General features: G+C 43.7%; 1 protein-coding gene across 10 annotated transcripts in view; it reads right to left on the bottom strand.

The window, feature by feature from the left end:
* The window catches only part of pacsin1b (protein kinase C and casein kinase substrate in neurons 1b), a 211,311-nt gene that overhangs the window by 42,972 nt on the left and 143,440 nt on the right, over positions 1–24,899 (bottom strand). For all 10 annotated transcript variants that reach the window (XM_078420600.1, XM_078420601.1, XM_078420604.1 and 7 more), the window contains one exon: positions 3,160–3,316. In XM_078420600.1, coding sequence (XP_078276726.1) covers positions 3,160–3,316 — 157 coding nt within the window. The remainder of the gene's footprint in view (positions 1–3,159; positions 3,317–24,899) is intronic.

Here is a 24,899-nt window from a genome sequence, read left to right as displayed (position 1 = left end):
TACTGCCAAGCCTTGTCCTGCTCCTCCTACCATCTTGGTTTCTCTATCTCCCTCCCCCCAACAATCAACTTGAAGAAGGGTTCCGATCCAAAATGTCACCTATCCAAGTTCTCCAGGGATGCTGCCATGCCCACTGAGTTACTCCAGCACATTGTTTCTTTTTTTTTGTTGTAATCCAGCATCTGCAATTCTTTGCTCCTAAGCAATTGCCATTACGTAAATGAAGACATAAAAACAATGGGGATTTTAACATTTTGTAAGTGCTTTTACTGTGAAGTGGATAATAGTTTTAACTCATCTAACTTGCTGGTATAATTTATCTTTTTCGATAATTGACTGAATGGGCCCTGAACTTACTCTGTGCCAGAGATTGCATACATACTAAAAATAAAATCATAAAATATTTCCTTACAAAGACTGCATTGTTCAGACTATTCCCTGCAAATGCTTATTTTGTGTTTAAAATTAGCTTTGTAGATTAAACATTGAAGGGACGGACTGTGCTTATTATTGAAATTACACGTCCGCTGATATACTGGTGTGGTAAGGTTATTTTGCTGGTGTGGTAAGGTTATTTTCTTTAAGTAAGCTTTGTATTTTAAATTGGTCAAAATTGAAAATATACGAACATTGCAAATGTAAAATTATATGTTTACCAGTGAGCCCAAGGTGCTATTGGGAGAAAAGCCCTTGAACAATGAATGTGAATTGTCTCTCTGCCAGACAGTACAGAACGCCCTTGGTGTGAGTCCAGGTTTGTGGTGTGTTAGCTAAACTGAAGCAGGAGAACATGGAGGTTCTAACTGACCTTGGGTTTAGGGGTGGGGGAGATAGATGAGATCTGATTCAGCATCATAATCAGCTTACAATGAAGGCATTGTTGACTATCACAAATGGCTGCAATAATTGTATAATGGCACACAATAGTAGATACTAGACCAAGTGGACCCGTTGGGCCCAAACCTCTCCTACATTGGTGCAGCACCCTCTCTTCCCCTCCCCCTTCCACACCCCTCCCCCTCCCCCCTCCCCCTTGCCCCTCCCCCCTCCCCCTCCCCCTTGCCCCTCCCTCCTCCCCCTCCCCCTCCCTATCCCCCCCTCCCCTCCCTACCCCCTACCCCTCCCCCCTCCCAACCCCTCTCCCCCTCCCTCGCCCTCCCTCCACCCCCCTCCCCATCCACCTCCCTCCCCCCCAACCCCCTTTGACCTCCCTCCTCCCCCTCCCTCCCTAGCAGATAGATTTAAACTTTAAAATGTGAATAACTTAAAAAATATAACACCGATTTCAATGAAACCTTCCATTAGCACCAATGGATGGTGAGTAAGGTGGGCCTAAAATTGTCGTGCTATCGTGTACCGTTTTGGCTGTAGTTCAGGAACAAACAAACAAATGAGAGTTCTAGTATATAGATTAGATTAGTTTAGTTTAGTTTAGAGATACAGCGCAGAAACAGGCCCTTCGGCCTGGCAGAGTCCGCATCGACCAGCGATCCTCACACATGAACACTATCCTGCACTAGGGACAATTTTTACATTTACACTAAGCCAATTAACCTACAAACCTGTACATCTTTGGAGTGTGAGAGGAAACCGAAGTACTTGGAGAAAACCCACGCAGGTCATGGGGATAATGTAGAAACTTTGTACAGGTAAGTACTCGTAGCCAGGATCGAACCCTGGTCTCTGGTGCTGTAAGCGCTGTAAAGCAGCAACTCTACCGCTCTGCCACAGTGCCGCCCTGAAAACACTTCACGAGAGATCACATACAAATGTAATTATTCTCAGGCAAACCCTCTCAACACATGATACCTCATCTTCAGGCTCATATAAACACTTCACATGATACATAATGTATTATAGGAAGTGAATTAAATCATCTCCAATCCTACAGAGACGTCTCTGGCCTTTTAGAATATGCATGTAAATAAACCAAGGTTTATACTTTTCTCCAATCTCCTGGCAGCAGTCGAGAACATTTCATTTATCCTTCCAGAATGCCAAATATTTCTTCCCTTTTCCAAGAAGGCATTTAAAGATGGCAACAGAAAATTCTGCTGGCTTCTGTGTAATCAATTCAGAAGGCTAATACGGATTCCCAGTTGCTTTTGGAAATCACTCTCTATTGTAACTGGAATTACATAGAAGATAGCTGGCCAATTGATTATATTGTGCTTCTTGTCATCACGCTCAGCAGCTCCTAAAGCCGGTGCCCCCAGCCTGTCCACGTCCAGCTACATTATCAATCACCTTTCCTGCATAAAGTCAGAAGTGAAGTTGCTTTCCCAAGGCCAGGATTTGCACAGAAACATCCTCTGAAAAATTCTCTCCAAGTCATGTGCTATTCTGAATTGGAAATAGTTCACAACCCTTTTGACCTCATTGACTAATAATCGTGGGTCATTCCCAGTAAGGATGGCTTCAATACATGGGCTGCAGGTGTTCATGACACCGACCACCATCTATTCAAGATAATATAAGGATAAGCATAAAGTCTGCCCTTGTTATACACAGAGGAATAAAATCAATGCATACAAAATTGACCATAACTGAGTGAAGTACATAATTTCAGTTTGGCAACTGGAAAAATAATACAATATTGTTCCTGCCCTGTTTACATAACAGCAACGTCACCCATTCCTTCTCTCCAGAGATGCTGCCTGTCCCGCTGAATTACTCCAGCATTTTGTGTCTATCTTCGGTTTAAAACAGCACCTGCAGTTCCTTCCTACACAGACGCAAAAACTCTTCAACTTAAAATGCTGCCTATAAACGATGCAACAATAGTCAGGTACTGCTCCAGTAAAGTTACCTTTTACAAATATCTCCCCATCACCACCACTCAAGTTCTGGCTCAACACAAGGACATTAGCAATTCAGGCACAAGTTCTATGGAGATACTCAACTAACAAAAGAAGTCTACCAAATGATAAAGCTGCAAGATGTACTGTTAACATTGTTCCCCCAATTTTCTCTCGATCGATATGAGATGGTGACAATATTTATGATAGTTTATTAACAGAAGCAGCAAGGATTTCAGCACCTTTAATCACTAGTCCATATATTCATTTACAAATATTCCAACAAATAAAATTATCTCTTTGAACATGGAATTATACTGCATCTATATTTACAAGCCAAGCCCAATAATAGTCCACATACCTTTCTCAATGAGCTGTTTCCACCTTTTGGACCAGTCAGTCAGCTGCTGAGAGTAGGACTTCTCTATCTTTGCCCGTTCATTGACACAGCTCATTAGATCGTTGCACAACCTGTGACCATCGTCAATCCGCTTCACTGAGCGCTTGTAGTTGCCAATCTACAAAGAAAGTGGAGAGTATCATCAGAACCAATGGAGTTATGGAAACTTTCACTTTGCAGCTATTCTGTTTATTCTTCTCTGACCAGCTTTAAATTGAATGTTTGACCTTGCTCCTTAAATCACTGCTCCCTCCATTAAAGAAAAAATAGAAGAATCGTCTCCTGAGGCAGTAGCGCCAGGCTGAACAGTTGGTTCACTGCCTTTTCATTTACTGACCTAATTTAACATAGACCATAGAACAGTACAGCACAGGAGGCTCTTAGGCCCTCAATCTCTGTGCCAAACATAATGCCAAAATAAACTGTGAGAGTTGTGAATCTGTGGAATTCTCTGCCTCAGAAGGCAGTGGAGGCCAATTCTCTGAATGCATTCAAGAGAGAGCTAGATAGAGCTCTTAAGGATAGCGGAGTCAGGGGGTATGGGGAGAAGGCAGGAATGGGGTACTGATTGAGAATGATCAGCCATGATCACATTGAATGGCAGTGCTGGCTCAAAGGGCCGAATGGCCTCCTCCTGCACCTAGTGTCTATTGTCTAAACTCAACTCCTCTGCCTGCTTCAGTGGATAAAATTATGAGGGCTATAAATCGGGGAGACTGCAGGAAACATCTTCCTTTACCAGAGGTAAATAAAGCGAGAGGATGTAGATTTAGGGTATGGGGAATTATATTTACAGCAGATATGAAGAGGGCCGACTTCAGTCAGTGAGTTGTCAGTACCTGGAGTGTCATGTTTGAGAGAGTGGTTGAAGCTGAATTGCTGAGGCAACTTTTAAGAAGCGTCTAGATGAATCACCTTGGTACAGAAGACGATGGACTTGGTGCTGGATGATGGGATCAATACACAAGGGCACCCATTAGTCAGCATGGACGTTGGGCCTGATGGCCTGTTCCCATGCTGTGTGATTCAATGACTGTAATAATTGCAGGTTATCAATAAGGTCATAACTCAAAAGCTCCAAACACAGGAGCCGTGGAAGACTGCCTAGTAGTCCAGCTGGTTTCTGGTGTCATTAGTGAGACGTAAAAACAGGATGAGTGATCGATAACAGGGAGGGCAGATTCATTGCATGGGATGGTGAGATTATAACATAACAGCATGAAAATAGCCCCTTCTGCCCACTGAGTTTGCACTGACCATCAACTGCCCATTTATTCTAATCCTACAGTAATCACATTTTAGCACGCAACAAAAGCTTTTCACTGTACCTCGGTACACGTGACAATAAACTCAACAAACTGAAACATTTTACCTTTTCGAACCTTCAGATGCTACCTACACATTTGGAGCAATTTACAGTAAGCTGCACACGTTTGGGATGTGGGGGGAAGACTGAAGCACCTGGAGGAACCCATGTGGTCCATATGGAGAAAGGCAAACTCCACAGAAACAGAAACCAAGGTCAGGATTGAACCGGGGACTCTGGCACCGAGATGTAGCGGCTCTACAAGCTGCACTACTGTGGTGACCTACCTGGATCACTTCTGTAAAATAAGAGTCCATTGATAAAAGAACAATGTGGAGCACGACCAATAAAAACAGTTACACCGAGAATGCTTATGAAACGTGGACAGAAACTTAATTTACAGTAACTATTTGCACAAAATAAACCAGGCATGCACACTGGAAAGGGCATTGGACTGGAAATTTGAACATCAGTGAAAACCAGCTTGGGTTCCAACAGTGTTTCTGGAGAAATTCCAGACTTGCAACCTTTAGTTTAGCACAGTCCACTTCATTGAATAGAAAATGTAAAATATGAATTTCAGATGCTGGAGTAACCCGCTGAGTTACTCCAACATTATGTGTCTATCTTTGGTTTTAACCAGCATCTGCAGTTCCTTCCTACACATATGAATTTCAGAAATTGTATTTAAAAATGGATCCAACAGTACCACTGTTCCCATGGATATATGTCCCACTTAATGTCATCTTGTTCCGAGTAACTAATACCAGGACATAATGAATTAACACAATAATATTGTAAAAGCTGGAGAAACGTTGGTCTTAAGATGGGGGCGGGAAAGAACCAGCATCAGCATTTTGGGTCAAAACAGGTAATCTTTTGCTCTTGTGCCAGGTGGCTAACGTTGAAGTTACAAGAATCTCCCTGCATCCCCTCCCGAAATCACAGAAATCAATTTGATTCCTACCATGTGAAACAGCCACATCCCCTGGTCAAGGGTAAGGCCATGGCTTATGAAATCATTGCAGCTGTGCTGCTAATGCTCTGAAACCTGTCTCCAACCAAGCTCTTTTGATACATCTACAACATTGGCGTCCCAATGTCATTAACAAATATTGCCTGGATATGTTCTGACCGCAAAGACGTCAAACCAAATCTGGTCAACTATCGTCCTGTTGACTTAACCTCTCAACAGAAGGCGTCACAGTAAGTGATACTCGACAATAACCATCTCACAGATGGCCAGGTCAGGATCTGCCAGTGTTTCATTACTGGTCTAAAAATGGTCAAAGAGCTGAATTTCAGAAAGTGAGAATGATTTCCCTTCATATGAAGAGAGTATGGCATAAAAAAACCCCAGTAAAACTATCAGTGGCTGTCAAGGGAAACCCTCCAGTCACTGAAACCATATGATGCATAAGGGAAGATACATGTTGTTGTTGCGGAACAGGCACTTCAGCCCTTACTAACTCGTTATACAATAAAAGAGGCCATTAGGCACCTCGGTTCTATGCTGACTCTCCACAATGCCATCCCATCAGTCTCATCCCCTCCTCCTTATTTCCATGGTGACTGGGAACTCTGTCTCACATGCCCGTGCACCCCACTTTGATTCTTTTGCCACTTACCCACACTACTTTACGGTGGCCAGTTAACCTACCAGCACAACGTACAGGTGAGAGGGGAAACTGCAGCACCCAGGGGAATAAAATGACACACATGGTCACAGGGAGTAGATGCTAACTCCATCCAGACAGCGCCAGAGTTCAGAATCAAACCCTGGTCCCTGGGACAGCACTAACTGGTGTGCCACTGCACCACCTTGGGGCGCTGTCCTTGGCAACCATTTTCAGCAGCTTCATCAATGACTGTGCCTTCATCAAATGGAAAGTTATGATTATATAGCATTGGGTTCCATTTACAACTCCATGGATAACACAGCAAACTTTGCCCACTTCAATCTTTGTCCTCATTAAGACCAAGGTAACATTCAGATATGTGTCAACACATGGCAATAAACATTCATGCCATATGTTCTAGTCAGTGATCATCTCCAACAAGAGAGACCATCTCTTTGTGGCATTCAATGTAATTACCGGCCAACTCTAAACACAAACGTAACTGGACTCGTTTTGTCAGCAGATCATGAATTTGGGCATTGACACAAATAATTCACGATTATCTAAAACCTTTCCCAAGCAGTGCAATAACACATTTAAGCTTCGCACCGTCTCACTGGATTGGTACTCCATCCACCACTGATGAATCATATCTGATGGATATTCCATCTACAAGGTGTACATCAGCAACTTGCTAAGCTTTCTTCAACAGCACCTCCTAAACCCACAGCCTTGAGCATCTGGAAGGATAAGAGTTAGTCCTGGGAATCTCCCCTGAAAGCCACATTGAAATCACACACCATTCTGATTTGGAAATACATCTTCATTGCATCATAGCCGCGGTTTAAAATCCTCGAACTAAAAAGAAGCATTAAAAAGACTAACAGCTCAGAAAGCAACTTTCTATTTCCTTTCCAAAAGCATTGAGAGATGCCTACTACATGCAGGCCTTGCAGAAAGGATCCTGTGGGAGAAATATTCTGACGGTATTTGGTGGAGAAATATATGTTGACCATATCTGTGGAAAGATGTTCCTGCTCTTTGAAGTTAACAACCTGCCCGATCTGAAGAATTTTTCAACCAACTTTATCTAATAATGGCACAGTCCCTCAATAATCCAGTTTGGTAAACTGAACAGAAACTGAATCCACATAAATACCATGGCTACAAAAGCATTCAGAGGCCGGATATGCTGCAGCAAGTGGCTCACCACAAAGCCTTTAGCCATCTACGAGGCACAAATCTTGTGTATAATGGAATAATGGTGAGTCACTTGCTGCACATTTGTCAATGGCCTATGCTCCCTAGAGGAGCAAAGGGCTTATGAAGAAGACGACTTGCTGCAGTATCTCAAGCCTCTGAATTCTCAGTTTAGTTTCTTGTCACGTGTACCGAGGTACAGTGAAAAGCTTTTGTTGCATGTTATCCAGTCAGCGGAAGGACAAAAAGCACCAGCTGGTCACTACCGTATTCCACCACCTTCTCAAGGACAATTCAGGATGGGCAATAAATTCTGACCTTGTTAGCCAAGTCTAGATCCTGGAACTTGATAACTAACTAACATCGACTCCGGTAAGAGCAAGGGGGGGGGGGGTTATGCATTTACGTGCACAACAACTGGTGCACTAACATCCAAATCATGGATAGCCATTGTTCTCCTGATCTGGAGTTCCTAACAGTTAAATGCAGGCCTTTTTACCTTCCTCGTGAATTTACAGGGGTTATAGGAACAGCAGTCTACATCCCACCGAATGCTAACGCTAGCACAGCTTTAGGCTACCTGCTCGGTGCAATAAACTCACAACAGAGCACATAGGAAATGAGATGGGTCAGGTGACGGAGGTATGTGTTGAGGAGCACTTTGGGTCTAGTGATCATAATGCCATTAGTTTCAATATCATTATGGAGAAGGTCAAATCTGGACCAAGGGTTGAGATTTTGGATTGGAGAAAGGCTAATTTTGAGGAGATGAGAAAGGATTTAAAAGGAGTGAAATGGAAATTGTTGTTTTATGAAAAGGATATAATAGAGAAATGGAGGATATTTAAAGGTGAAATTTTGAGAGTACAGAGTCTTTATGTCCCTGTTCGGTGGAAAGGAAAGAATAATAATTTGAAAGAGCCGTGGTTTTCCAGGGAAATTGGACACTTGGTTCGGAAAAAGAGGGAGATATACAATAAATATAAGCAGCAGGGAGTAAATGAGGTTCTTGAGGAATATAAAGAATGTAAAAGGAATCTTAAAAAGGAAATTAGAAAAGCGAAAAAAAGATATGAGGCTGCTTTGGCAAGTAATGTAAAAGTAAACCCCAAGGGGTTCTACAGATATGTCAATAGCATAAGGATATTGAGGGAAAAAATTGGTCCATTAGAGAGTCAGAGTGGACAGCTATGTGCTGAGCCGGAAGAAATGGGGGAGATATTAAACAATTTCTTTTCTTCGGTATTTACCGAGGAGAAGGATATTGAATTATGTGAGGTAAGCGAAACAAGTAGAGTAGTGATGGAAATTAGGAGGATTAAAGAAGAGGAGGTACGGACACTTTTGAAAAATATAAAAGTGGATAAGTCTCCAGGTCCTGATAGGATATTCCCTAGGACATTGAGGGAAGTTAGTGCAGAAATAGCAGGGGCTATGACGGAAATATTTCAAACGTCATTAGAAACGGGGATGGTGCCGGAAGATTGGCGCATTGCGCATGTTGTGCCTTGTTTAAAAAAGGTTCTAAAAGTAAACCTAGCAATTATAGACCTATTAGTTTGACGTCTGTGGTGGGAAAATTAATGGAAAAGATACTTAGGGACAATATATATAATTATTTGGATAATCAAGGCCTGATTAGAAACAGTCAACATGGATTTGTGCCTGGAAGGTCATGTTTGACTAATCTTCTTGAATTTTTTGAAGAGGTTACCAGGGAAATTGATAAGGGCAAGGCTGTGGATGTTGTCTATATGGACTTTAGTAAGGCATTTGACAAGGTTCCACATGGAAGGTTGATTAAGAAGGTTAAATCGTTGGGTATTAATAGTGAGGTTGCAAGATGGATTCAACAATGGCTGAATGGGAGATACCAGAGGGTAACGGTTGACAATTGTATGTCAGGTTGGAGGCCAGTGTCTAGTGGAGTGCCCCAAGGATCTGTGTTGGGTCCACTGTTGTTTGTCATTTACATTAATGATCTGGATGATGGTGTGGCAAATTGGATTAGTAAATATGCAGATGATACTAAGATAGGTGGAGTAGTTGATAGTGAGGTAGATTTTCAAAGTCTACAGAGAGACTTGGGCCTTTTGGAAGGGTGGGCTGAAAGATGGCAGATGGAGTTTAATGCTGATAAGTGTGAGGTGCTGCATTTTGGTAGGACAAATCAAAATAGGACGTACAGGGTAAATGGTAGGGAATTGAGGAATGCAGTGGAACAGAGGGATCTGGGAATAACTGTGCATTGTTCCCTGAAGGTGGAATCTCATGTGGATAGGGTGGTGAAGAAGGCGTTTGGTATGCTTGCCTTTATAAATCAGAGCATCGAGTATAGAAGTTGGGATGTAATGTTAAAATTGTACAGGGCATTGGTGAGGCCAAATCTGGAGTATGGTGTGCAGTTCTGGTCGCCAAATTATAGGAAGGATGTCGACAAAATGGAGAGGGTACAGAGGAGATTTACTAGAATGTTGCCTGGGTTTCAGCACTTAGGCTACAGAGAGAGGTTGAACAGGTTGGGTCTTTATTCTTTGGAGCGTAGAAGGTTGAGGGGGGACTTGATAGAGGTTTTTAAAATTTTGAGAGGGACGGACAGAGTTGACGTAGGTAGGCTTTTCCCTTTGAGAGTGGGGAAGATTCCAACAAGGGGACATAGTTTCAGAATTGAGGGACAAAGGTTTAGGGGTAACATGAGGGGGAACTTCTTTACTCAGAGGGTTGTGGCTGTATGGAATGGGCTTCCGGTGGAAGTGGTGGAGGCTGGCTCGATTTTATTATTTAAGAGTAAATTGGATAGGTATATGGATAAGAGGGGATTAGAGGGTTATGGTCTGAGTGCAGGTAGATGAGACTAGGTCAGGGAGAATGGTCGGCGTGGACTGGTAGGGCCGGACAGGCCTGTTTCCATGCTGTAGTTGTTATATGTTATATGTTATATCCAGAAGCAGCCCACATCATAGCCGGGGACTTCAATCATGCAGACCTAAAGTCAGTTCTCCCGAAACTTGAACAACACATAAGATGTGCTACCAGGGGGAAAAACACACTAGACAAGGTTTATTCAAATATTAAGAAGGGTTTCAGGTCAGCACCACTACCACACCTGGGGCAGTCAGATCACCTGTCCATATTCTTAACTCCAGCATACACCCCACTCAGGAGGAAAGCTCCAGTCACCATAAAGACTGTTAAGACATGGCCTGAAGGAGCTTCCTCGCAGCTGCAGGATTGCTTCGAAAGGACCAACTGGGATATTTTTGAGGATCAGGACTTGGAGGAGTATACATCAACTGTACTCTGCTACATCCAAAACTGTGTTGACAATGTCACCGTCGACAAACGATTCCGGTTGTATCCCAATCAGAAACCCTGGATGACAAAGGATGTCAGGTCTCTCCTCAAGGACCGTAACACCGCCTTCAGGTCTAGTGATAGAGCTCTATACAGTGCTGCTAGAACCAACCTGAAGAGAGGCATCAAGGATGCCAAAGCGTCCTACAAGAGGAAGATTGAGGACCACTTTACCAACAATGACCCACGGCGGGTATGGCAAGGCATCCAGCACATCACCAACTACAAGACCAGCAACCGCACGACTGCCGACGGCGACGCCTCGCTGGCAGAGGAACTTAACTGTTTCTTTGCTCGTTTCGAGGTGAAAGCTGCAGTGGCAGACATAACACCCTCTCCAGCACCTGACAGCAACACCTTCACTGTGCAGGAGTATGATGTTAAGCGCGTGCTCAGAGCAGTGAATCCCAGGAAAGCTGCAGGCCCCGATGGTGTGACGGGCAGAGTGCTGAGAGAATGTGCAGACCAATTATCTGAGGTCTTCACAAAAATCTTCAACCTGTCCCTTTTAAAATCCACCATCCCTCCCTGCCTGAAGTCCGCCACAATCATCGCACTGCCGAAAAAGTCTGTCATCAGCGGCCTTAACGACTACCGTCCGGTAGCACTCACACCGGTCATCACAAAGTGCTTCGAGAGATTGGTCCTGCAGCACATCAAAGCCAGCCTCCCACCCACCTTCGACCCATACCAGTTTGCCTACAGAGCAAATAGGTCTACATGGGATGCCATCGACACTGCTCTTCACACTGCACTGACCCACCTTGAACACCAGGGGAGCTATGTGAGGATGCTCTTCCTCGACTTCAGCTCTGCCTTTAACACGGTCATCCCGAGCAGACTGGTCACCAAACTTTCTGACCTTGGATTTTCCCAAACCATCTGCCAATGGATCAAGGACTTCCTGACCAACCGCCCCCAGACCGTCAAAATAGGCCCTCACCTCTCCTCCACCATTACACTGAGCACCGGCTCACCACAGGGCTGTGTGTTGAGCCCCATCCTTTACTCCCTCTACACTCACGACTGCGCCCCCACCCATCCCACCAACACCATCATCAAGTTCGTGGATGACACGACTGTGGTTGGACTCATCTCAGGAGGAGATGAGACAGCCTACAGGGATGAAATCCAAAGGCTGGCAGCATGGTGTTCAGTGAACAATCTTGTCCTGAACTCCTCCAAAACAAAGGAACTCATAATAGACTTCAGGAAAACCAGTGCAGAATACGACCCACTCTACATCATTGGGGTCTGTGTGGAAAGGGTACCCGCTTTCAGGTTCCTGGGTACGCACATCGCAGAGGATCTTACCTGGTCTACCAACACTATCACCACAGTGAAGAAGGCACAGCAGAGACTCCACTTCCTGAGGATCCTCAGGAAGACCAACCTGCAGGAGAAGCTCATGATGTCCTTCTATCGCTGCTCCATCGAGAGTGTGCTGGCATACTGTATAACCACATGGTATGCCAGCTGCTCAGAAAAGGACAGGAAGGCCCTTCAGAGGGTCATCACGACGGCCCAGAAGATCATCGGCTGCTCACTGCCCTCCCTGGAGCACCTGTTCAGCCTACGCTGCCTCAGTAGAGCAGGCAAAATAATAAAAGATCCATCCCACCCCGGCCACCGTCTGTTTGTTCATCTGCCCTCCGGTCAACGTTTCAGGTCGATCAAATCCCGAACAAACAGACTTAAGAACAGTTTTTACCCCAGGGCCATACGAGAACTGAACACTACCTTCTGCACTAGGCAACACTGTTAAAACTTTTGTACTTAATATAATTGTATTTATTTGTTTTTGCATTTATTGCATATATGTTTTATGGGACCCGAAACGTCACCCAATCCTTCTCTCCCGAGATGCTGCCTGACCTGCTGAGTTACTCCAGCATTTTGTGAATAAATGCTTATAAACATAAATTGGCAAACACATCCAGGAGCTTCACTTGCAGCTTAATCTACCATGGAAGCGAGTATGTTGACCCAGTGTGGATGTACACACCCCATTCCAAAAAACTTGATCTAATGCTCAACCGCATCTATCTAATCATTGCAGGTCATCTTAAACCGCCCATCAATTCTTTATCTGCTGGAGCAGCATCACCATGCAACTGAAGAGCCACAGCAAGTTGTGTGACTTGTCAAGTTAACAGGCAAGGACACGGCAAGGTCACACAGCTAAGCACTCAGAATCACACAGTGCTTCCTCACGCTGGCCAAGTCAGTCAGCACCACGCTTGCGATCCCCCCAGGTGGAGTTTGGCAGGCAACCCTCCATGTCCTTGGTGCTAGGGGTTAACAGGGAGGGACCAGCGTGTCCAACTAGCCTCCTCTGGGGCAGCAGAAAGATGAAGCTCTCAAACTTAATTCACCACCAAATCAATAAACTAGTAGCCAATGAAGAGACAAATGGTTACAGTTTGCCAAACCAGAAGCCTTTAAGAATTGCAGGACACTAACCATGCCTTGCCTTCAAGGTTTGCCCAGTGCTGAAGAATGGTCCTTGCACAATGCAAGTTCTTGTGTATATTGATATACCAACATTGGCAGTGGGATAGTCTCTGTAAATAGATTAACTGGTGGATGGAAAAACTGTTGGATGGGAATCAAGTTTAGTAATTTCTTTAGTATTAACATACAAAAAAACAGATAAGCTCAAGATTTTTCTGCTGTACACTTTATATATGCACCTCCTGATATTCTGAAGAGTTTTTTGCAATGTGTAAATTTAATGACTGCTCTGAGAAATACATATATACATGCAGTAATGTGATCACAGCAAACAAATCTGTCTTTAAGGTGATCAATAACAAATAATTTATTTCGCTTTCACTTAAAATCATGTGTGGGATATTTCATCTCGACCTGTAATAGCAAAAACAAATGAATGAGGGAATGGGGAGAGGTGGTGTTGGTTTAACCTGTTATCCTCAGGACATAACATGCAGTACTCTCTCAATACTGCATTGCAGTGATGGGCTAGATTTATGCTCAACTCTCTGAGGTGAGACTTCCCTCTCAACCAGAAGGTTGTACATTCAAGAGTGCTTACCAAATGAGTGCATTTAACACAAACAGTGTTCACTGAGCCTGAACCACAACTTTGTACCTTATGTGTATTGCGATGTTTGTTTTGTGCTCAAGATTCAAGCACCTGCAATTTCTTGTGTCTCGACACCACTACCATCGTTTCATTAAAGCATTCAAGGCTGGGACTCCTCCTCCCTGCCTTCCAATGAATTCTGAGTATTCAGGGGAAGATAAAGGCTTAGATATTCAGACAAATGCTATATTATTATTCTCCAACATTACCAATACGAAGCTGAACAAAAGAATGATTTTGTCGCCTATCCACATCCTCCAGAGATGCTGCCTGATCCACTGAGTTACTCCGGCACTTTGTGTCTTTTTTGTAAACTAGCAACTGCAGTTCCTCGTATCCACAATTATGATTACTCTTAGGTTGAATGATACCCTCAGGAAACGTCCCGTCATGAATCATAAGAACTGCTGAGGTACATTTTGCATCTGGTTCATACGTGGTAACGTTGGGTGCAAAATTAGTCCATGCTATTAATCCAAGTATTTAACAGCAATTGAAATAGGATCTCCCTGCACATGACCTCAGCCTCGGCTGGGAATCTGTATCAGAGAGGATCCCTTTAATTACTTACACTCTCCATGGTCATCAGCCCACAGCCGTCAGCTGATCCCCCTTCAGATGACGCTGATCTCCTGATCAACCTCTGGTTTTCAATCTTCAGCAGTTTGCCACCACCACCCACCTGCATCAAGGCCCCTGGCTGCCCAGCCTTGCTCCTCTACAATTTCCAGACCTGGCCTTAATCCCAGAAATGCTCATTTGTAGCTCAGCGTGAAGAAAGCCTTGGCAGCAAGCAGGTTCTGAAGTGGCTAGCTACAAACAAAATGGTCCATACCGCAGTGCACCACACCTGATTAATGCACACTTGTCGACACTGATTAATTCCTAGGCCTACTAGTTTATAAGAATTCTTGTGATAGATTGGGAAAGAATACCCTGAAATACTGGTATAAATGTCTAAATTCTGTGAACTCCTGTCTTTTTTGTCTCACTTCTGTTGCAAGTTTGCCTTCTGAAAGATTAAGTTCAGTTTAGTTTATTGTCACGTGTACCGAGGTACAGTGAAAAGCTTTTTGTTGCATGCTAACCAGTCAGCAGAAAGACAATACATGATTACAATCAATCCATTACAGTGTACAGATACATGATAAGGGAATAACGTTTCGTGCAAGGTAAAGCCAGCAAAGTCTGGTAAAGGATAGTCCAAGGGATATCAGAGGTAGATAGTGGTTCGGCACTGCTCTCTGGTTATGGTTGAATGATTCAGTTGCCTGATAACAGTTGGGAAGATATTGTCCCTGAATCTGGTGGTGTGCATTTTCACACTTCTGTACCTTTTGACTGATGGGAGAGGGGAGAAGAGGGAGTGGCCAGGGTGTAACTGGTCCTTGATTATGCTGCTGGCCTTGCCGAGGCAGCGTGAGGTATAAATGGAATCAATGGAAGGGAGGTTGGTTTGTGTGACGGTCTGGGCTGCGTCCACAATTTGCTGCAATTTCGTACGGTCCTGGATGGAGCTGTTCCCAAACCCAAGCTGTGATGCATCCTGATAAATTGCTTTGTATGCTGCCATTTGCACCATATGGCTAATCGGCCATTTCAGGTTTTTTTAAATCAAAACGCTCATGATGGGTTTCTGGTTCTGCATTAAAAGCCATGGTTTTCCCAGTCATCATTCAGATTTATTATGACAAGCAGGGTGAATAATGGCGATGCAAACCAATTATAACTTTGTCATTGCAAAATAGATCTGTTATAACAAAGTTGGTACATGCAGACTATACAAGGCCTGGCCAAACAAGAACTAGCTAGAGGTAGAGAATTAGAATTTCTTTATTCACTCATTATTTCTGTAATAAACTGAATACACAGTCTGCATTGTAAGCTCCAAGGCTCACAATCGACAATATGGGACAATATTGCAGGTATACCAACAGGTATGAGCTAGCTTTATAACAGTGCTTCTTAATGAGTTATGTGGATTAATTGCGTAATGTGAATTGGATGGGAAAGCAACTTATAAATATCATTTCATAAATCAGTTATATCATGCTGGGGTAGGTAAGAATCGCAGAAAGTTTAGATTGTAGACTGCAGCCATTTAGTTTACTGTGTGTGCGCTGTTCATTACACTACTCAGACTAATTCCACTTTCCAGCAATCAGACTGTATTCCTGTAGCTCGTGGTTTAGGTACACAGGCAAGCTTTACATGTGATGAGGATTTTGGTTGGCCAAACTGTTCAGGCAGTGGGTTCCAGATCCTACCACCCTCCGAATACCATTCCTCATCCCTCCAATCCTACGAACCATTTGTATTTTAAAACCCAAGTCCCATCCACTCACAACAATCAATTCATTGAATCTTATGCTCCAGGCAGGTTTTGAACCTTGGTGTCATTGTGGTCAAGGTCGGTCACTTTCATTTCTCAAAAGTAGGTGTTTGGATGTCAAGGAAGAATTTAGCATGAACTAATCAAGTTTTTATATATTTTACCTTACGGGCTTGTATTTCAATCATCGCCTCTCACACTTCTAAACCTCAGTGCCCACAAGCCTAGACTTTCAAACCCTTCCCTCATGAGGCAACCTCCCCATTCCAGATACCAATCTAGTTGTCAGAACCACTTCCATCCTGATGTATATAAGAGAGACCAAGACTCAGTACTCCAGATGGGCCGCCATCAATGTCCCATTTAACTGAAGCATAACCTCCCTACTTTTATAATTCTCCTTGCAATGAGCAGCAGGATTGTTAGCTTTACCGAAAAATGCATGATCTTTTGCTAAACATGCATAATGAGGCCTAATCCTTGGTCTGCAAACTCTTACTATCTTGAGAATGTTTTTATTTTTCCTGTCAAAATGGACACTTTCATGTTCTCACATTACGTTCCATTTTCCAGACCATTTCTCACTGTCTCAACCAATCCATACTCCTTTGTATTAAAACATGACAAGAATGACTTGGACAGAGTCATAGATCAAGATAACACTTTCAATAATATAATCAAATCTTCGTTGCTAGCTAATCAATGCATGCCTCAGCCTAAGACGCCAGAAGCCAATGGTCTCAGTCCTTTTACAGTTAACTTTCAAGAATCCACCATTGATCAGAAAAGCAAACCTTTTTTGTTATTCTAATTGTAAAAGCATTTCTTCAATAATTGATTAAATTTTCAACTTCCACTGCAATAAAGTACTTGGCAGGATCATCAGCAGTGTAAGACTACTTGGGGAACATTAGCGATGCACTAAAGATAGTCACAAAATGATGGAGTAACAGCAGGAGAGGCAACATCTCTTGAGAGAAGGAATGCGTGACATTTCGTGTCGAGATCCTTCAGAAGAAGAAATTGACTGAAGAAGGGTCTCGACCCGAAATGACACCCATTCCTTCTCTCCAGAGATGCAGCCTGTCCTGCTGAGTTACTCCAACATTTTAAACCTCTTCGGTTTAAACCAGTGTCGACAGTTCCTTCCTAAACGTTAGCAATGCGCTAATCTGATCAAGAAGTGAATGGTTAATTAATAATCATCTAATATATCGAGAAAAGTCTAATGAAATATTTTTTTCTCCAGTCTCTGTTCACCACGTGATTCAAGGCATGTGTTTCTGTTCAATGTCGTTCAATGGACCAATGGTTCTGGGTCCGGCAAAGATTGCTCTCATAGAGGTTGGCGGCGGTTGGCAACCGCAGATCTGCGAGAGATGGCGGTGCGGCTTTGACGTGGTCCTGCTTGGAGAGGGAAATGTTTCATCTGTGGTTGCATTTCCTGCTGTGGCTGACTGGGCCTATTCTTGGCAGGCAGACCCTATCACAGCTCCCACAGCTCAAGTTGCCTCTGGCCGTTGGATTGGGGAATGTGTTGCCGTTGCCGTTGCCGTCGACCATTTTGTGCTGTTGGCGCTTGTCTTCAGGGTCTTGCATCACATGGTGTGGTGGTGTATAATACCCCCTCAGAGGTCCTGTTTCCATATCCCCAGGTCCTGAGCAGCCACTTCCCAGCAGTCAGTGTCAATTGTTAAAATGTGTGGTATCTTGTTTAGTTGCATCCTTGTAGCGAAGCTTTGGCCTTTCTCTTGGCCTTGATGCATCGGCGATCTCCCCATATCTCTGGGGCTGCCAATGCAGTAAACCAAGTCTTTCTGTGACCAGCACCCTTATCTTCTCACCTCAATTATAATTAGGAACTCAAATTTGGAGTCCACCACTCATTTGCTAACTAAATATTGGTTTGATTTTTAATTATTCTCTATTTAAGAAAGGTCAGTCCCCTCCAAAGAAAAATAATATTTAATTTTGTACTTGCTCCAAAATATAATGATTTTTAAAGAATTCTTTTCTGTTGAAACGCGTGTTAAGAATTCAAGAACGATGGTATTCTGCACTTTCAAAGTGGAAGTATCAATTACATAAGAGCATGAAAAGAGAGCTTCCAAGGCATTAAGCTCCTTGCTTTGCCAATAAGATCATGGTTGAACTTTTAGCTCAGCCCCACTCTATCGCAGACTCCATTTCCATCAAATCCCTTGATAGCTAAAATCCTATCACGCTCCATTTCCACTCCACACACAGCCATCTAACAGGGAATTTGCCTTTTAGCCTCTATTCTCCTGGGCACAGGATGCTACAGTTGAAATAAATAAATCAACATTCAGAAGCAGGGAAAATAGCTCATGCTGTTTTAAAGAATGTATGCAGCCATACAGAAGCATTCCTTGAACTGCTTATCCATCTCATGCTGATTCCTTATCCCTTAATTAGATCTTGCCATGTTTCAAGAGAGAGCTGGATAGAGCTCTTAAGGATAGCGGAGTGAGGGGGTATGGGGAGAAGGCAGGAACGGGGTACTGATTGATAGTGATCAGCCATGATCGCATTGAATGGCGGTGCTGGCTCGAAGGGCTGAATGGCCTACTCCTGCACCTATTGTCTATTGTCTATTGTCTATTGACACCTAGCTCACCTACCGTTAACCTCTTTGTTAATGCTGATGGACCAATAACCAATAGGTGGACACACAAATACTGGTTGGGATTATGTAACCTCTAATTTTACCTCCTTTAGAGCAGGCTGCACAGCTCAACTACTCAAGGCAGTCGCTAAACACCAAGATTAAATGGAAGCACTCCTATGGAAAATCAATGGAGCAAACATAGACAGAAAACGCTGGAGTAACTCAGTGGGTCAGGCAGCATTTCTGAAGAAAATGGACGTTTCGGGTCAGGATCCTTCTTCAGCCCCTTGGCTTTTTACATTGTAGCACAGTGTGAAGAGTACCAATGAACAGTTCAGTGACACCCCCATCCAAACCATTCAAGGACAGAAAGGTAACTAATATTATTCTCTATTTAAAAATAGTCAGTCCTAACCAAAGAAAAGAAGTGCAGGTTCACCTGCACCTCCTCCAACCTCATCTATTGCATCTGCTGCTCTAGATGTCAACTCATTTACATCGGCGAAACCAAGCGCAGGCTCGGCGATCGCTTCGCTGAACACCTGCGCTCGGTCCGCATTGACCAAACTGATCTCCTGGTGGCTGAGTACTTCAACTCCCCCTCCCATTCCCAGTCTGACCTTTCTGGCATGGGCCTCCTCCAGTGCCATACTGGATCCAGAGGCCCACCGGAAATTGGAGGAACAGCACCTCATATTTCGCCTGGGCAGCCTGCAGCCCAGTGGTATGAACATCGACTTCTCCAACTTTAGATAGTTTCTCTGTTCCTCTCTTCCCCTCCTCCTTCCCAGATCTCCCACTGTCTTCCTGTCTCCACCTATATCCTTCCTTTGTCCCGCCCCCGACATCAGTCTGAAGAAGGGTCTCGACCCGAAACGTCACCTATTCCTTCTCTCCTGAGATGCTGCCTGACCTGCTGAGTTACTCCAGCATTTTGTGAATAAATACCTTCGATTTGTACCAGCATCTGCAGTTATTTTCTTATACAGATTGATTTTGGAGTTGGCGGGTTTTTCGTATCGGGAGATATTAGCAGACTAGGCCTGTGCCTTCTTGGGTTGAGAAGGATGAAAGGCGAATGCATTGAAATGTGTAACATTAATAAAAGGCTTGACTGCGTAAATGTTGAGCTGATGTTTCAGTGACAAAAAACAGAACATTGGAAGAAACTCAGCTGGTCAATCGAGTCAACATTTTAGGTTGAGACCCAACATTAGGATTGAGAGGGAGGAGATATTGCTAATATATAGCATATAATAATAATATATAATAATAAACATTTATTTTTTATAGCGCTTTTCCAGAGGCTCAAAGACACTTTACAAAAACAGTCAAGACATAAAAACAAACAAACGAACTGTCCTGACGGAGAAGCGGCGAACAAATAGCGCCAGCGTCCTCTCACGTCAGGGTCCGGCAGTAGACAATGAAGAACACAAGACACACAATTACAATTTTTAACACAAACAGCCATCACAGTGATTGCTCCAGGCACACCCTCACTGTGATGGAAGACAAAGAAAAGTCTTATCTCCTCCTCATTCTTCTCCCGTGGTGCCACGAGGCGATCGAGGCTCCCGACTTTTGAAGCCCCCACCGGGCGATGGAAAGTCCCAGGGCCGAGCCGAGCAGGCCGATGAAGGTCCTGAGCCCCCACCGGGCGATGGAAAGTGCCGCGGCCAGGCCACGCAGGGCGATGAGGGGCCTGCGAGCGGGTCAATCAAACCTCGCGCTTCGGGGCGGTCGAAGCTGCTACGGCTGGAGCTCCCGAAAGCCGGTCGCCAGCCAGGGACCTGCGAACTCCCGATGTTGCGGTCTGCAGGGCCCACGGCCGAAGCCTCCGAGATGGTAAGTCCAGGCCCTGCGACCGGTGTCTTCAAGGTCAATCCCAGCTGGAGGCCGCCGACTCCACGGTGTTAGGCCGTAGCGCGAACGGAGACACAACACGGTAAAGGTGGCATCTCCGTTGAGGAGGAGATTGGAAAAAAAGGTTTCCCCCACCTCCCACCACCCCCCACATATACAGAGTTAAAAATAAATCAAAACATACATTTAAACGATAACAAAGACAAAAACAAAAGAAAGACAGAGAGACTGCCGGTGAGCCGCAGCTGCAGAATGCAGCCACGCCCCCCCATATAGTGGTATGGATCAGATATGGGGATGGGGGGGGGGGGAGGGAAATGGGGGAGACATAGTGGGGAGGTGGGGGGATTAGAGGATGCCTGATGATAGTTGGAAGCAGGTGGAAGGGTGGAATGGGAAAGATGTCCAAATGGAGAAAAAAATCAAGGTGGGGTTGTGTGGGAGGTGTGGGTTACCTGAAATTGGAAAGGTCAGTGTTCATATCATTGTTTGTAAGCTACACAAGCATAAAATGAGATACTATTCTTCCAATTTGCTCTTGGCCTCTCTGGTTTTATAAGCAGGGATTTGTTTCAAATTAATTCAACCCCCTGCACCTGTCCAACATTCAATAAGATCATGGCAAATCTTTTCACTGCTATTTTCAATCCACGTAGTGATCGACCCTTCACAGTTGGGTATTTATTCACAAAATGCTGGAGTAACTCAGCAGGTCAGGCAGCATCTCAGGAGAGAAGGAATGGGTCATGATGTCTGTACGGAGTTTGTACGTTCTCCCCGTGACCTGCGTGGGTTTTCTCCGAGATCTTCGGTTTCCTCCCACACTCCAAAGACGTACAGGTATGTAGGTTAATTGGCTGGGTAAATGTAAAAATTGTCCCTAGTGGGTGTAGGATAGTGTTAATGTGCGGGGATCGCTTGTCGGCGCGGATTCGGTGGGCCGAAGGGCTTGTTTCCGCGGTGTATCTCTAAATCTAAAAAAAAATTAAAAATGAAGGGGAGAAACCTCTTCATGTAGAGAGTAGTGAATCTTTGGAATTCTCTACCCAACTATGAAGTGTAAGAAAATAACTGCAGATGCTGGTACAAATCGAAGGTATTTATTCACAAAATGCTGAAGTAACTCAGCAGGTCAGGCAGCATCTCAGGAGAGAAGGAATGGGTCATAACCCATTCCTTCTCTCCTGAGATGCTGCCTGATCTGCTGAGTTACTCCAGCATTTTGTGAATAAATACCCGTGAAGGGTCGATCACTACGTGGATTGAAAATAGCAGTGAATAGATTTGCCATGATCTTTTTGAATGTTGGACAGGTGCAGAGGGTTGAATGCCCTACTGCTATTTCTCGCTAATGTTTTCTTTAATGCATTTTGCGGTACATTAAAAATCAGGTGACTAAAATTGCAAATTTAATTTTATACAACCCACGATCAATCAGAAGCAGCCTAATCCCAGCTGTATATTGACCGGCTAACATCACAAAACAGCTCATCTAGATCAACATCAAAACTACCTAAACTGTTATCAGGCAACTGAATCATCCTACCACAACCAGAGAACAGTGCTGAACTACTATCTACCTCATTGGTGACCATGGGACTATCCTTGATCAGACTTTGCTGGCTTACCCTTGCACTAAACGTTATTGCTTTATCATGTATCTACACACTGTAAACGGCTCAATTGTAATCATGTATTGTCTTTCTGCTGACTGGATAGCAAGCAACAAAAGCTTTTCACTGTACCTCAGTACACACGACGATAAACTAAACTGAAAAACTGGTAAACCTTTGTAGCTAGCTAAGCTGACATCTTTCATGCCATCGGTTCCAAACCATGATCGTTTGACTAAATAGATGCTGTCACAACATCAGACATGCCTGCACAACCCAAGGGAGGAGGCAGATCCATTCTCCAGTAAACAAATAAAATTCATTTCAAAACCCCTGAAGTGTCGGTAATTTCCAGGAATGACAAAAAATTCAGTGTCAATCTAGAGAAACCCCAGATGGACGAGTATTCTCCTCGATATCTCATAAAGCACTAATGTCTGGAGCTTTCTCCCAGAGAATTATGTAACCCAGACATAAATCAATTAAGTAATTTAAAAGATTGGTGAATTTAAGAAGTGCATGAATTTTCTATAAAATGACAATTGCCTAGAAATTGGACTTTATTCTTTTTAGTTCACCAAAATGTTACTTCCTGCAGCACAAACATTAAATTGGCAGAAAGTGAAAACGAACACGTTGGAACATCGTTGCTTGAAGAAATTGATATTGCGGTTTACTCTTTCCAACAGATGTTTACATCCAACCCGCAGCCACTGGTGCATGTTAGGATTGGGATAGCAGTGGTATTTGTGTGTGGATCCATGAGGGGCGTGGGAGCATTGTTTGTGGGAGTGGAACGAGGGCAAATTGACGGAAAAGGGAAAGGAGAAAAATTGGGTGAAGAGGGAAAGGAGAAAAATTGGGTGAACAGGGAAAGGTCTCAATGGCACACAGGCTGCTGAGCCCATCTCCTTGAACTCTCCTTGAACGGAGTCTGAGGAACGGTTTCGACCTATTTCTTTTCTCCAGAGATGCTGTCTTACCCGCTGAGTTAATCCAGGTTTTTGTGTCTATCTTCCTTGAACTTCCTTGAAATCAATTTAGTTCAGTTTAGCGATACAGAGCGGAAACAAGCCCTTCAGCCCACCGAGTCCGCGCCGACCAGTGATCCCCATACACTAGCACTATCCTACACACTAGGGACAACTTACAATCGTTACCGAAGCCAATTAACTTACAAACCTGTATGTCTTTGGAGTGTGGGAGGAAAACGGAACGCCGCTGGAGAACCCACGCGGTCACGGGATGAATGTACAAACTCCGTACAGGCAGCACCAGTAGTCAGGATCGAAAGCAACAACTCTATTGCTGTGCCACCTGTGCCACCCCACTGCACCACCCTTGTGCAATCCATACCACCCTTTAAAACCAGGACATCATTAAGATGAAGCGACCTTCAATCAAAATTAACCATGACCCCAACTGGCAAATAGTGCAATCTCAAAATGTACAATCAGTAAAGTTTCTAAAGAGCAAATCAGGATGTAAAACTTTAGAGCATTTAGAAATATCTTCACTGAAATCTGCTCTCTTCATAGGAAAAGATTTTTATGGTATTTGTAATTAAAGATTAATCCTGATTGGAGTTACCTGAAGCGAGTTTAAAATAATGCGGTTATTATCCTAAATATCCCAATTTCAAATCTTTCCTTGGTACGATAATTTGCACCTTTTTGAATTGAGGGGACACAGGTGTACAAAACTGATCCAAATTACTTAGCCTTGCAATTAATTAGGAATTCTAATAGTTATTCTGTAATTGTCATGTTAAAATTCAGGACAATCATTGGCAGAATCTGAAGGGCCTCGTTTCTATGTTAGTTGATTTTGTTAAGTGGCCAATTTTCTGGTGACTCAGTGGATTGCTTTAGTTTTAATTGGAAGCCTATCTCTTATTTCAAATGCTGATCGTTGATTTGGTGAAAGTTGAGGAGATGCCAAAAGTTCTAATGGTCTGTAGTTAATTGTCTAACGATGTTCCCCATTGGTGACAGTGTAGGTTTGACATCCAAAGCCACACAAATGCTACAAAACCTGAGAAACATAGAACTACATCAGTCTGAAGAAGAGTCTCGACCGGAAACATCACCCATTCATGTTCTCCAGAGATGCTGCCTGATGTGCTGAGTTACTTCAGCGTTTTTGCGTCCTTTTGTGCTACAAAACCTTGCTCGGATGCCTTGGAGGATACCCCTGAAAGTGATGGGTTTAAAGTAAGCACAATAGATTCATTCATATTAACATGGGTTGCATTTCTATGGTCAAAGGCACTACACAATTTATTGATCTACAGAGCCAGTTGCATCCATATCTATTAAAGTACAGTCACTCTCATGTAAGCATCTTACTGATCATAATGTAACAGTACATCCGCTGGTTACAGATGTGGCCCATTGTATACTGCAGCAATGGTTACTGAGCCTGAAAAAGCAAAACTAATCCAATGTGATGCATTTTTCAGTAGTTCAAATGGATGGTAAGAATCTAGGAACTGCTTATTTACGAATAGCAAATAAATGAAACCTTAATTGGAAAAGCAATAACGATTACTGAATGAATAAATACACTCTCTCTAACCAAGCAAAGTTTTTGCGTAAAACATTTGCCTGCCTAATTGTCTCCACTTTACCAGTCCAAATATCACTCCCTTAGCATTAAGGCGCAAAGACACGTGCG

The sequence above is a fragment of the Rhinoraja longicauda genome, chromosome 24, assembly GCF_053455715.1.
Source record: "Rhinoraja longicauda isolate Sanriku21f chromosome 24, sRhiLon1.1, whole genome shotgun sequence".
NCBI lineage: Eukaryota > Metazoa > Chordata > Chondrichthyes > Rajiformes > Arhynchobatidae > Rhinoraja > Rhinoraja longicauda.
Note: the sequence above shows the minus strand (reverse complement) of the source record. Positions and strands in the feature narration are given on the sequence as shown.